The 15,373-nt window shown below is 39.8% G+C and overlaps 1 protein-coding gene across 1 annotated transcript in view; it reads right to left on the reverse strand.

The window, feature by feature from the left end:
- The window catches only part of LOC125267649 (astrotactin-2-like), a 458,853-nt gene that overhangs the window by 213,738 nt on the left and 229,742 nt on the right, over window positions 1-15,373 (reverse strand). The window contains exon 5 of the mRNA XM_048189494.1: window positions 12,079-12,180. Coding sequence (XP_048045451.1) covers window positions 12,079-12,180 — 102 coding nt within the window. The remainder of the gene's footprint in view (window positions 1-12,078; window positions 12,181-15,373) is intronic.

Here is a 15,373-nt window from a genome sequence, read left to right on the forward strand (position 1 = left end):
AATTTATCTCTCGATTCTGACTTTCCCCCCCTCAGAATTGCATGAAATAAAGTCTCAAATGCATGCATAAAGTTATTGTGAGATATAAACTTGCAATTCTGAGAAAAAAGTCAGTCTTTTCCCCCTCAGAATTGGACTTTGTATCTCTCAATTCTGAGAAAAGAAGTAAAACAATATATATTTTCGACAGAATTTAAGACTTTGTTTCATATTAAAGCAGAGTTTATTGTTATTATTTGATGGGTGTGCTACAAATTTTAGTGAAGTTTTGTTCATGCATCAACAGAAAAAAAAAAAAATAATAAAAAAAAACAGAGACTGAAAGATTGATCTTGAAAATGCATATAGGCTATCAATAAATAAAAAAAAAGAAAATCAACATATTTGTGGTTTATCCACAATGTGCATGAATTAGAACACAGTCAAAACGTGAGGAGAAGCTACAAACCTCGCTGCTTCCGTCAATGATTTAAGCCCTCCAAAACTATTTCGATCGAAAACAAAAATTGCTGTTTCGGCTGCAAATTTTCAGTAATTTCGGTTGGTGCATCAAGTGATATAGACCTAAACTAAATTAATTTATTATACAGTAAGAGAATAAAGAAATAACTCTAGACATATTGGCTATAGGCTACATTTGGAGAAGAACTTCAGACATTAGCAGAGCTGGCAATGGGGGTAAATACGTTTGTGCAAAATATAATAATAATAATAACAATAGTAATGTCTCAGCAAAGACCAAACATATTTATTTGTCTCAGTTAATGGCACACGTCCACTAACACTAACACAGCGCGTCAAGGCTTGCTGTTGTCTTGGCTACCATACAAATGGGCGATGGAAACAACGGTGATTTTTTTCCCCCTTTTGTGGTAATTTAGCACTATTTTCTATGATCTGCTTGCATTTTTGGGCTTCACTTGGATGCTTTATTTTCATCTTTAGTCAATTGAGTTCAGTTCTAAAAAAAAGCAAAGGCTACATAGTAAATAGTGAATCTGCAACGGGGCCCATCATAGGGTGGGAGCCACCATGCACCACGGGGGCTGCAGGGGTGTCCCGTACGCATATGTATGTATGTATGTATGTATGATATATATATATATATATATATATATATATATATATATATATATATATATATATATATATATATATATATATATATATATATATATATATAGTTGATTAATCTAGACTAGTTAATAAAAATACAACTATTCAATTTTTGATTTTAATGGTTGACATTAACAACTGAGATTAACAAGTGCTTTAGAAGTATTTTAAATTATTAGCATGTTAATTAGCATGTGGAAAAAAGAGAGGAGTGATTTAGTGAATCTTTCTTGAATCCTTATATTATACGTGTATACTTTATTTTATGCATTTTTAAACAACCGTTACTTTGTTACACCTGTTTTTATGAGTGAGTCATTGAATTATTCACTTAACCAATTGTTCACTTAACCTAAAGTGGTTCTGTGATTACTTAATATTAACTTACAGACATGCTGTATAGAAGCTATTTCACTCAATTGCGCTGCATTATTGTTACTATCCTATAAATGATCTGAAGCAGCCCAGGCTATCATTGCTAGTTCTAAAGGTTTTTCTTTTTCCATGTTGTCTTTTGTTAAGTTATTCATAAAAAAAATGCAGTTATCCTATATGTTTTTCATCTACTAAAAATAAGCAACTCATAAGAGTCATTCTTTGGGAATCGGGCTCACACAGGCCACACTGTATGTTTTCCTCTGTAGATTTGGTGTTGCAGCATCATTGCACAGTCAATGATTAGTACAAATTAGTCCCTTACACACTGCCCCCCCCCCCCTGTTTTTTTTAAATAAAAGCCGAATTCTGAATAAGAAACCTACATTAATTATGAATAAAGTGATGTGGTACAAAAACATTTAATTTTAATTTGTTCTTCCAAATGCAATGTGTGATTATTAGAAGAAACACTAAAATTGTATAATTCAACCTATTTTAATTTTAAGTACATTCCAAAACAACTGTGACAGGATTGAAATAATATAGTGCATTTGGGTTTGTAGGGATTATACAATTAGTTATTGGTACCCACAAATTTACTCTAGGTTTAGGGGTACTAAGAATCATCATTGAATATCCCATGTTTATTGTCCACTAATCTAAGATGCATCCTCTATTTGTTTGTTTGCATAGTATTAGCTGAAATGACTGCTTTTTTAAGGTGAAAAAAAAAAAAAAAAATCTGAGATACTTAGAGATAAGAAATCCCTTTCTACAAAAAAAAAAAAAAAAGTTTAGTATTTAAATAATGATTCATAATACAGTACATAAAGAACCTAATGCATAATGGGAGGAATATTACAGTGTTTAATCATTTAACAGTCACTGAAATAACGGGGTACAATGACACATCTTTAAACGTGAAACAGGCTGCAATCACTGTTAAAGACTGCATTAGCATATGTACCAACACAACAGCATATGAACACAAGCACACACACTCTTCTCTCTCTCTCTCTCTCTCTCTCTCTCTCGGGTTTCAGAAGTGAACGAGCAAGTCCTTGACGAAGCTTAGCAGAGCTTCACACTTGTGTGTCCTTCACACTTTCATGCTAGAGAGCATCTTTCACACAATGCTCAGCAACACTACTGGCTGTGCAATGATAACGCTCATGCATACACAGAAAACATGACAACCACTGATTAGACAAACAAACACATATAAATATACACATAAAACTAGAAACACAGCCCAGTCTGCTTATTTCTGCTGCGCTTCTGTTCGCTTTCTGTGTCTGTCTGCAAAACAATGACTTAAAGTAATACTTCAGTCTGTCTAAGGGCTGTTTATCAATGACCATTTTCAATCTCACATTCAAACTCTTTCACTGTGTTCACTGTGTGTATATATATGTGTATACACTTTATATTATGGTCTCTAGATACAGCTTGGGTTTAATATTGATCTATGTTTTTTTCTTTATTCTTCCCACCTGTTTTATCCTCCAGATAAAAATCGCAAGCCTGATCATTTAGAAAAGTATAACAGCACACCTCTCACCAGCTGTATGATATAAGGTCTCATTCATGTCCATGGCACAAACAGCATGAGACAAGCTGTGATTGAAGTGGGGAAGAACTATAGAGATGCTGGCCTTGGGAGGAGGTCTATAACATCACGGTCTCAAGCCCTTTACCAGAGAAAACTATAACATAAGTCATCACTAACACAATTCAGCGGAACATGTGACCACAGTTGGGTAACGATGCTTCTGGGAAACACACCTTGTGACTCTCCTGGTTTCACAGACAAGGCTTAAGCTAATCCAAGACTAGTCATTGTCCTTGTCATTGTTTTATCTCAAGACGCACACCAGAAATTTTATTTTTTTTTTCTTGTGAACGTTTATAAAATATAATCTTGGCTTAGGACAAGCCCTGTCTGTGAAACCGGGCCTTTGTGTTTGTTTGTTTGTTTATTTATTTATTCATTTATTTAATTAGATAGTTAGTTAGCTAGTGAGTCAGTTAGTTATATTAAAGGGTTAGTTCACCCAAAAAATGAAAATAATGTCATTAATTACTCTCCCTCATGTCGTTCCACACCCGTAAGATCTTCATTCATCTTTGGAACACAAATTAAGATATTTTTGATGAAATCCGATGGCTCAGTGAGGCCTGCATAGCCAGCAATGACATTTCCTCTCTCAAGATCCATTAATGTACTAAAAACATATTTAAATCAGTTCATGTGAGTACAGTGGTTCAATATTAATATTATAAAGCCACGAGAATATTTTTGGTGCGCCAAAAAACAAAATAACGACTTATTTAGTGATGGCCGATTTCAAAACACTGCTTCAGGAAGCTTCGGAGCGTTATGAATCTTTTGTGTCAAATCAGCGGTTCGGAGCACCAAAGTCACATGATTTCAGCAGTTTGGCAGTTTGACACGCGATCTGAATCATGATTCGACACAAAAGATTCATAACGCTCCGAAGCTTCCTGAAGCAGTGTTTTGAAATCGGCCATCACTAAATAAGTTGTTATTTTTTGTTTTTTTGGTGCACCAAAAATATTCTCGTGGCTTTATAATATTAATATTGAACCACTGTACTCACATGAACTGATTTAAATATGTTTTTAGTACATTAATGGATCTTGAGAGAGGAAATGTCATTGCTGGCTATGCAGGCCTCACTGAGCCATCGGATTTCAACAAAAATATCTTAATTTGTTTTCTGAAGATGAACGAAGGTCTTACGGGTGTGGAACGACATGAGGATGAGTAATTAATGACATTATTTTCATTTTTTGGGTGAACTAACCCTTTAAGGTCAAATTAAAACCATAAAATCTTAGAAATTTGTTACCAGTCAGTCTTAATATATATATATATATATATATATATATATATATATATATATATATATATATATATATATATATATATACACACATAATTAAAGGATATTAAGATCATTAGAGTTCTCAAAAGGAAAGTGTGAGTGAAGCCAATGAAGAGCGTATCCTATTTTAAGAAGAAAAAATAATAATGAAAAACATGTAAATATCACTCTGTGACTCTTTTTCTTCTGTATGATTGCCAAACAAATTATGATTTAGTTTTGGATATTCAGAAGTATTTATAAATGTTAGCTATGATGTTAGTTTTAGCAGCACAAATGCATGTCAGTAAAAATAATAATAAAACAAATTATCCACTACGTCAGTACACAGTACTACATAATTTGAGATGTGATGGAAATGGCATGAGGTGGAAACAACCCAGACTCATTGGAGAAAAAAAAAAAAGATTTCTGCATTTACACTGCTTCTTGCACATTTTGCATCACTTTCAAAGTGAAATGTCCAGTGAGTGGCGGTAAAAGCGTTTCAGTTTTATCTGACACAGATGAATGTGAATCTGTCTTTGTTTCATATCGAGGCAGATTGGAAATGAACCGATAGTGTTAACAAAAGCCAATGTGAGATAAAAACACATTTCCTGAAGCAAAGATGCCATTTTAGTTGCTTGTACACGTCCTTGATCTCTTTTATCATGACTTGTGTTTCACGGGACTTCACATCACAAGAGCGTCGCTGGACCAGGTGAGCTTCCGAGCAAGTTTACTATGTCAGAACAGCAATGTGATACAAACCTCAAAATGTGTTGGTTTACAGATCATGAACTGTGATAAAACTGTTTCAAGCTCATAACATAGTAGGGGAGAGTGGGGTAAGATGAGCCAGTGGGTAAGTTGACCCACCCCCTGTATCTTGGCAACTGTACTATTTTATTGTCATGTGACCATATATTTTAGAACCACCCATCATTTCTGCCAGACTGTGAAAAGGAGAAGCGCATGGGAGGAGTGGACGTCGCTTATTTACTTTAAAAACAGTTTTTGGCTTGTCAAAGTAAAATTTTAACATAAAAGATGTAACGGCTGTTTCATCAAAGCAAATTTGTCCAAGTCTAAAACTATTTATGATGCATATTGGTGATTTAGCAACGTATAAAACCATGCAAGCTAAATATTATTCTGAATTGGTAAGCTAGCTAGCTTTAACTAAAATGTTAGCCAATGCTGTGGGGTAAATTGAGCCAGTGTTTTAACTTACCCCATCATAGGGCAATGAATTTAAGTTAAATCTGAAGTATAAACTGGTGTCATTTCAGTGTAATATTACACAACTGGTTTAGTTTATCTTAATTTTTGAGTTTATTTGATATGAACCAGACGATGTTTAATCATATATATCTTTCCACCTGTAGTCTCTAATGGCCTAACATGGTCGACATTGCAGAAAAACTACCATGTCAAGAAGCTTTTGACTAAATTGTTTATTAGTTTCAGTGAAATTTATTCATTCTTATTTAGTTTTTATTTAATTTTACTCAACTCTCCGTTTAGTCTGTTTATGTGAAGGTTACAACTTTGATGTTCAACATATTGTTTCAGAAATGAAAACAATTAAACATGCTGAAATTTCAACTTAATTTGGTTGGTTTTATGTTGTTTAATTTAGCTTTAAAACAAAAGACATATTTGTAAAAGGAAATTGGATTATTAAATTAGTTTTTAAAATAGGTACATTATCTTTAAAATTTCACATGAGTTTGATTCAGATTCAGTTAGACGGTCAGTTAACACACACCTACTGACTCGGCTCAACTTACCCCTAACCTGGGGTAAGTTGAGCCAGAGGAACACTTTTTTTATAAGAAGCCATATTTTTCAAACCCTTTGTCATAGATGTATTCTGATCATTTAAAATGATAGGAAACATCGTGAAATTACTTTAAATACTTTCATTGTACTTCTGCTTCATTTCCCCTTATCTTGAGGACCACATAAGTAAAAAATGGCTCATCTTACCCCACTCTCCCCTATTGTGCACAGGAAAAAAAAAAAAGTCTTAATTAATCTATAATCTGCCACTGTAATCATTTATTTTTTTTACTTCAAAAATGTACTGTAGGTAGATGCACGTATTTCTAATAGCTTGTGTTGAGTAAAAATGTTCATGACTTTTAGAAAATATTTATTTATGCATTTAAAATCCTGTGAGAACACGTGCTGTCTGCTGCAGGCAGGCAGAACTCTGGGTTTCGGAACACTGTTATAATTTATATGGTCGATTTTTGGTATTAAATTCACCATTTTGCAATGAAACGGTCTGAAAGCGGTGTCAGTGTGAACAGTGATGTGCGTCTCTTCTGAAGTGCTGCTTTGTGCGTCGTCATAAATTCTCAGCGGGCCGTTTTGAAAGCTGGTGATAGATGACTGCGACTGCAGGACTCTGACGCTACACGCTGAGCTAATCATCTCTACCAGGAGTTGTTTGTCTCTCAAACCTGATAAAATAACAACGGGAAGTGACTGATTTTTCCCTCCTCCGTTTATGTAGACACGGTGAGCTGCTTTGCATAGACAGACCTTTGTTCCAGCCAAATCCATTTCCAGTTTGGCTTCACTTAGTTATGTGATGCAAACTGCTGCATGAATTCATGAACCTCAGTTTTAACATTAAATCGTGGACGTTTAAACCAGTGTTGTATTTATATGTAATTATAGTTTTTATTCATATATATTTTTGTTAGTTTGTTATTTTAATACTTAAAGTTAAACTATACAAAAATGAGAAATGTTGCCAACTAGCTGAAATACAATACATTTTATTTCAAGTAACAAATACGGTTTTAGTTTTAGCTAACAATAATAAACCTGGTTTAAACCATATTTAATCTGTCACGATCACCTGTGAGAGTGCCTTCAGCCTCTAGAGGGCACTCCTTCCCGGACTCATTGTTTCACTCATTTCATGAACTACATTTCCCATATACACTCCCTGGACTAATTACCATTCATCATTGCACCCAGCTGTTTTGTGTTTGTTAATTAGTGTTTGTCTATTTAATCTCAGTTGTGTCTGTCCCTGGTTGTGGTTCGTTGTATTTGTTACGTGCACTGTTTATATCTCTGGCTTGTTGTTTTGTGGACTGATTACCTGGATTTTGACCTCTTGCCTGCCTTGGATTACGTTTCTGGACTCCCCAATAAATACTTATGCTGCACTTGGATCTGTTACATCTTGTTCTTGTGCACCCGTGACAGAACGAACCACCACTATGCAAGGATCCAGCAGCAGGAGACTCCGGTCATCAGTGGGGGCTGAGGAGGCTCAGGCCCTTTTGGCGACTCTCCGCCAGAGGAGAATGGGAGTGCGGGCATTCGTCCAGAAGTTCTGGTCACGGGCGGAGGGGTATGGTCTCTCTGATACGGTCCTCAAAGACACTATTAATAACTGTCTGGATAGACCTCTGCCGCAGTGGGAGATGGAGCTGGTAAGGGGTTAAACTTTTGGAATTTCTCCAATTACCTGCATCTGCGTGGGAATGGGCCGCTTCGACTACCTCCAGCACCCGCTCCAGCCCGTGTGCCCGCTCCAGCCAGTGAGTCCACTCCAGAGCCCGCTCCAGCCAGTGAGTCCACTCCAGAGCCCGTTCCAGCCAGTGAGTCCACTCCAGAGCCCGCTCCAGCCAGTGAGTCCACTCCAGAGCCCGCTCCAGCCAGTGAGTCCACTCCAGAGCCCGCTCCAGCCAGTGAGTCCACTCCAGAGCCCGCTCCAGCCAGTGAGTCCACTCCAGAGCCCGCTCCAGCCAGTGAGTCCACTCCAGAGCCCGCTCCAGCCAGTGAGTCCACTCCAGAGCCCGCTCCAGCCAGTGAGTCCACTCCAGAGCCCGCTCCAGCCAGTGAGTCCACTCCAGAGCCCGCTCCAGCCAGTGAGTCCACTCCAGAGCCCGCTCCAGCCAGTGAGTCCACTCCAGAGCCCGCTCCAGCCAGTGAGTCCACTCCAGAGCCCGCTCCAGCCAGTGAGTCCACTCCAGAGCCCGCTCCAGCCAGTGAGTCCACTCCAGAGCCCGCTCCAGCCAGTGAGTCCACTCCAGAGCCCGCTCCAGCCAGTGAGTCCACTCCAGAGCTCGCATGCTCTCAGCCAGTGAGTCCACGTCCATGGCCAGGAGCATGCTCTCCCTGTCAGTCCCGTGATGGCCAGGAGGGCTGTCTTCACTTTTTATATTTTGGCTGTCTTGCGTGCCTGGAGGATGCACTCAGAACAGCCCGAGCCCGCTTCAGCCAGTGAGTCCACTCCAGCCAGTGAGTCCACTCCAGCCAGTGAGTCCACTCCAGCCAGTGAGTCCACTCCAGCCAGTGAGTCCACTCCAGCCAGTGAGTCCACTCCAGCCAGTGAGTCCACTCCAGCCAGTGAGTCCACTCCAGCCAGTGAGTCCACTCCAGCCAGTGAGTCCACTCCAGCCAGTGAGTCCACTCCAGCCAGTGAGTCCACTCCAGCCAGTGAGTCCACTCCAGCCAGTGAGTCCACTCCAGCCAGTGAGTCCACTCCAGCCAGTGAGTCCACTCCAGCCAGTGAGTCCACTCCAGCCAGTGAGTCCACTCCAGCCAGTGAGTCCACTCCAGCCAGTGAGTCCACTCCAGCCAGTGAGTCCACTCCAGCCAGTGAGTCCACTCCAGCCAGTGAGTCCACTCCAGCCAGTGAGTCCACTCCAGCCAGTGAGTCCACTCCAGAGCCCGCTTCAGTCAGTGAGTCCATTCCAGAGCCCGCTTCAGTCAGTGAGTCCATTCCAGAGCCCGCTTCAGTCAGTGAGTCCGCTCCAGCCAGTGAGTCCACTCCAGAGCCCGCTCCAGTCAGTGAGTCCACTCCAGAGCCCGCTCCAGTCAGTGAGTCCACTCCAGAGCCCGCTCCAGCCAGTGAGTCCGCTCCAGCCAGTGAGTCCGCTCCAGCCAGTGAGTCCGCTCCAGAGCCCGCTTCAGTCAGTGAGTCCATTCCAGAGCCCGCTTCAGTCAGTGAGTCCATTCCAGAGCCCGCTTCAGTCAGTGAGTCCACTCCAGAGCCCGCTCCAGTCAGTGAGTCCACTCCAGAGCCCGCTCCAGCCAGTGAGTCCGCTCCAGCCAGTGAGTCCGCTCCAGCCAGTGAGTCCGCTCCAGAGCCCGCTTCAGTCAGTGAGTCCATTCCAGAGCCCGCTTCAGTCAGTGAGTCCATTCCAGAGCCCGCTTCAGTCAGTGAGTCCACTCCAGAGCCCGCTCCAGTCAGTGAGTCCACTCCAGAGCCCGCTCCAGTCAGTGAGTCCACTCCAGAGCCCGCTCCAGCCAGTGAGTCCGCTCCAGCCAGTGAGTCCGCTCCAGCCAGTGAGTCCACTCCAGAGCCCGCTTCAGTCAGTGAGTCCATTCCAGAGCCCGCTTCAGTCAGTGAGTCCATTCCAGAGCCCGCTTCAGTCAGTGAGTCCGCTCCAGCCAGTGAGTCCACTCCAGAGCCCGCTCCAGTCAGTGAGTCCACTCCAGAGCCCGCTCCAGTCAGTGAGTCCACTCCAGAGCCCGCTCCAGCCAGTGAGTCCGCTCCAGCCAGTGAGTCCGCTCCAGCCAGTGAGTCCGCTCCAGCCAGTGGCTCTACTACTGAGCCCGCTCCAGCCAGTGGCTCTACTACTGAGCCCGCTCCAGCCAGTGGCTCTACTACTGAGCCCGCTCCAGCCAGTGAGTCCACTACAGAGCCCGCTCCAGCCAGTGAGTCCACTCCAGAGCCCGCTCCAGCCAGTGAGTCTACTACAGAGCCTGCTCCAGCCAGTGAGTCTACTACAGAGCCCGCTCCAGCCAGTGAGTCTACTACAGAGCCCGCTCCAGCCAGTGAGTCTACTACAGAGCACGCTGCCGTCCCAGAGCAGCCCCAGCTTGAGCACGCTGCCGTCCCAGAGCAGCCCCAGCCTGAGCACGCTGCCGTCCCAGAGCAGCCCCAGCCTGGGCACGCTGCCGTCCCAGAGCAGCCCCAGTCTGAGCCCGCTGCCGTCCCTGAGTCCTCCGCTCTCCCTGATACGGCCACGGAGACCGTTACCGAGCTGTCCGCTCCCCTTGATACGGCCACGGAGGCCGTCACCGAGCTGTCCGCTCTCTCTGATACGGCCACGGAGGCCGTCACCGAGCTGTCCGCTCTCCCTGATATGGCCATGAAGCACCCTTGGCCTACTGCCCTGCCGCCGTCCAAGCCTTCTGCTCTGCCGCCACCGCCCAGATCTTCTGTCCTGCCGCCGTCAACCAAGCCGTCTGTCCTGCCACCGTCGTCCAGGCTTCCTGCCCTGCTGCCACTGCCCCGGCCGTTGGAACCGTTGGAACCCGCCTGGTCAGTTCCGCCAGCACCGCCCTGGCACTCAGCCAGGATTCCAGAGGCGCTGGCACCAGCCTGGTCAGTTCCTCCAGCACCACCCTGGCACCCAGCCAGGACTCTAGAACCGCTGGAACCAGCCTGGTCAGTTCCTCCAGCACCACCCTGGCTATCAGTTGGGGACCCTGGATCTGGCCCACCATCCCTCCCCTGATCCTCCTCCTGTCCACCTCCCTCCTGAGTTTTTTTTTTTGTTGTGTTTTTGTTTTTTGTCTGGTGGAGCGTCTGGTAGCCGCTCCTTTGAGGGGGGTAATGTCACGATCACCTGTGAGAGTGCCTTCAGCCTCTAGAGGGCACTCCTTCCCGGACTCATTGTTTCACTCATTTCATGAACTACATTTCCCATATACACTCCCTGGACTAATTACCATTCATCATTGCACCCAGCTGTTTTGTGTTTGTTAATTAGTGTTTGTCTATTTAATCTCAGTTGTGTCTGTCCCTGGTTGTGGTTCGTTGTATTTGTTACGTGCACTGTTTATATCTCTGGCTTGTTGTTTTGTGGACTGATTACCTGGATTTTGACCTCTTGCCTGCCTTGGATTACGTTTCTGGACTCCCCAATAAATACTTATGCTGCACTTGGATCTGTTACATCTTGTTCTTGTGCACCCGTGACATAATCTGCAAACCTGTCAGCCATTCTGCTGCATTTTCTACTGTATTTTGAATCATAATTGAAATGGTAGAAAGCAAGGTTTAAGCTGCGTTCAGTCATGTCCGTTATTATGTCGACAGAGGAGAGTCTGGCTGTGTGACAATAATTTGGCTATAATAAACCACTAAATTGTTGCTCTTTTAATGTCTTTGCTCATTTCAAAGGCTTCTGTCAAGCATTTCTGATTCTAGGACCTTGTCTTAGAGAATTTCATACAGCCTTGTCATTCTTTTCATGTCTCTGTCGACTGTGGCTTTTGATTTAGAAGTATTGAAGTGAGGTTGCTGTAAATGTTTGTCTTGTTATATGTATGACTTTAACATATTTTAGCTTGCTTTCTGCACACGTGCATATTGCAGTATGATTGCTATGTGCAATATTTGACTGTGCAGAACAATCACACATATTTCACACAAACATATTTTGGCTGACAATTGCTGTAAAAGAATACTCACTCATTAAAAGATTTGTTGGTGGAAGGTGCCTTAAGATGACAATGAATTGTGACTCAAGAGATGCAAACAAGAAAATCTTTATTGGCTAGAGTGATCTTTATCCACATTTTTTTCGACCTTAACCCTAACATATTTTATTTATGTGATATCTCAGTGTTTTGGAACTCATGCATTACGCAGTAGCTGAACGTCTTTGACTGGTGTAAAATGACTGGTGTAAATGACTGTGGTTACCTTTGCTGCGGCGACGGCCCCTGTGCTCCGTGTAAAACTTGAGCTGTGTGTCGTCATCCATTTCTGATCCAGAATCTGCCTGACGGACAAACACGCCTCCAGCTACACACAAAAACAAAGAGAGAATTATGTCATCTCACAGGTCCATCACAAATCGTATTTATTCATTCATTCATTCTTGCCCTGGCAAAGGCTAGGGTTATGGAAGCTTATTTCTGACATGAAATAAAAAATAAAAAAGGTAATTGTGACTTTTTATCTCACAATTCTGACTTTTTTTCCTCACAATTGCACATTTATATATCACAATTCAGAAATTCACAAATTGCACGATATGAAGTCAGAATTACATGTTATAAAGTCAGAACTGAGAGATATAAACCAAATTGAGAAAAAAAAAATCTTTATAAGACACAGTTGCGATATCACGCAATTTATATCATGCAATTAACTTTATAACTCACAATTATGAGATATAAAGTCAGAATTGCGAGATATAAAGTCAGAATTGCGAGATATAAAGTCAGAATTGCGTGATATAAAGTCAGAATTTCGAGATATAAAGTCAGAATTGAGTTATAAAGTCAGAATTGCGAGATATAAAGTCAGAATTGAGTTATAAAGTCAGAATTGCATGATATAAAGTCAGAATTGAGATATAAAGTCAGAATTGCGAGATATAAAGTCAGAATTGTGAGATATAAAGTCAGAATTGAGATATAAAGTCAGAATTGTGAGATATAAAGTCAGAATTGTGAGATATAAAGTCAGAATTGAGATATAAAGTCAGAATTGAGTTATAAAGTCAGAATTGTGAGATATAAAGTCAGAATTGCATGATATAAAGTCAGAATTGAGATATAAAGTCAGAATTAAGTTATAAAGTCAGAATTGAGATATAAAGTCAGAATTGAGATATATAAAGTCAGAACTGACATATAAAGTCAGAATTGCGAGATATAAAGTCAGAATTGAGATATAAAGTCAGAATTAAGTTATAAAATCAGAATTGAGATATAAAGTCAGAATTGCGAGATATAAAGTCAGAATTGAGATATAAAGTCAGAATTGCGAGATATAAAGTCAGAACTGAGATATAAAGTCAGAATTGCGAGATATAAAGTCAGAATTGAGATATAAAGTCAGAATTGCAAGATATAAAGTCAGAATTGAGATATAAAGTCAGAATTGCGAGATATAAAATCAGAATTGCGAGATATAAAGTCAGAATTGAGATATAAAGTCAGAATTAAGTTATAAAGTCAGAACTGACATATAAAGTCAGAATTGCGAGATATAAAGTCAGAATTGAGATATAAAGTCAGAATTGCGAGATATAAAGTCAGAACTGAGATATAAAGTCAGAATTGCGAGATATAAAGTCAGAATTAAGTTATAAAGTCAGAATTGAGATATAAAGTCAGAATTGCGAGATATAAAGTCAGAATTGCGAGATATAAAGTCAGAACTGAGATATAAAGTCAGAATTGCGAGATATAAAGTCAGAATTGCGAGATATAAAGTCAGAATTGAGATATAAAGTCAGAATTAAGTTATAAAGTCAGAATTGAGATATAAAGTCAGAATTGCGAGATATAAAGTCAGAATTGAGATATAAAGTCAGAATTGCGAGATATAAAGTCAGAACTGAGATATAAAGTCAGAATTAAGTTATAAAGTCAGAATTGAGATATAAAGTCAGAATTGCGAGATATAAAGTCAGAATTGAGATATAAAGTCAGAATTAAGTTATAAAGTCAGAATTGAGATATATAAAGTCAGAATTGAGATATAAAGTCAGAATTGAGAGATATAAAGTCAGAACTGAGATATAAAGTCAGAATTGCGAGATATAAAGTCAGAATTGAGTTATAAAGTCAGAATTGAGATATAAAATCAGAATTGAGATATAAAGTCAGAATTGAGAGATATAAAGTCAGAACTGAGATATAAAGTCAGAATTGCGAGATATAAAGTCAGAATTGTGAGATATAAAGTCAGAATTGAGATATAAAGTCAGAATTGAGTTATAAAGTCAGAATTGAGATATAAAGACAGAATTGTGAGATATAAAGTCAGAATTGAGATATAAAGTCAGAATTGAGATATAAAGTCAGAATTGAGATATAAAGTCAGAATTGCGAGATATAAAGTCAGAATTGAGAGATATAAAGTCAGAATTGCGTGATATAAAGTCAGAATAGAGATATAAAGTCAGAATTGAGATATAAAGTCAGAATTGAGATATATAAAGTCAGAACTGACATATAAAGTCAGAATTGTGAGATATAAAGTCAGAATTGAGATATAAAGTCAGAATTATGTTATAAAGTCAGAATTGAGATATAAAGTCAGAATTGAGAGATATAAAGTCAGAACTGAGATATAAAGTCAGAATTGAGATATAAAGTCAGAATTGAGAGATATAAAGTCAGAACTGAGATATAAAGCGAGATATAAAGTCAGAATTGTGAGATATAAAGTCAGAATTGAGATATAAAGTCAGAATTGAGATATAAAGTCAGAATTGCGAGATATAAAGTCAGAATTGAGATATAAAGTCAGAATTGAGAGATATAAAGTCAGAATTGCGTGATATAAAGTCAGAATTGAGATATAAAGTCAGAATTAAGTTATAAAGTCAGAATTGCATGATATAAAGTCAGAATTGAGATATATAAAGTCAGAATTGAGATATAAAGTCAGAATTGCGAGATATAAAGTCAGAATTGAGATATAAAGTCAGAATTGCGAGATATAAAGTCAGAACTGAGATATAAAGTCAGAATTGCGAGATATAAAGTCAGAACTGAGATATAAAGTCAGAATTGCGAGATATAAAGTCAGAACTGAGATATAAAGTCAGAATTGCAAGATATAAAGTCAGAATTGAGATATAAAGTCAGAATTGCGAGATATAAAGTCTGAACTGAGATATAAAGTCAGAATTAAGTTATAAAGTCAGAATTGAGATATAAAGTCAGAATTGCGAGATATAAAGTCAGAACTGAGATATAAAGTCAGAATTGCGAGATATAAAGTCAGCATTGAGATATAAAGTCAGAATTGAGAGATATAAAGTCAGAACTGAGATATAAAGTCAGAATTGCGAGATATAAAGTCAGAATTGTGAGATATAAAGTCAGAATTGAGATATAAAGTCAGAATTGAGATATAAAGTCAGAATGAAGAGATATAAAGTCAGAATTGCGTGATATAAAGTCAGAATTGAGATATAAAGTCAGAATTGAGATATAAAGTCAGAATTAAGTTATAAAGTCAGAATTGAGATATA

Source organism: Megalobrama amblycephala, linkage group LG4 (genome assembly GCF_018812025.1).
Source record: "Megalobrama amblycephala isolate DHTTF-2021 linkage group LG4, ASM1881202v1, whole genome shotgun sequence".
Taxonomy (NCBI): Eukaryota; Metazoa; Chordata; class Actinopteri; order Cypriniformes; family Xenocyprididae; genus Megalobrama; species Megalobrama amblycephala.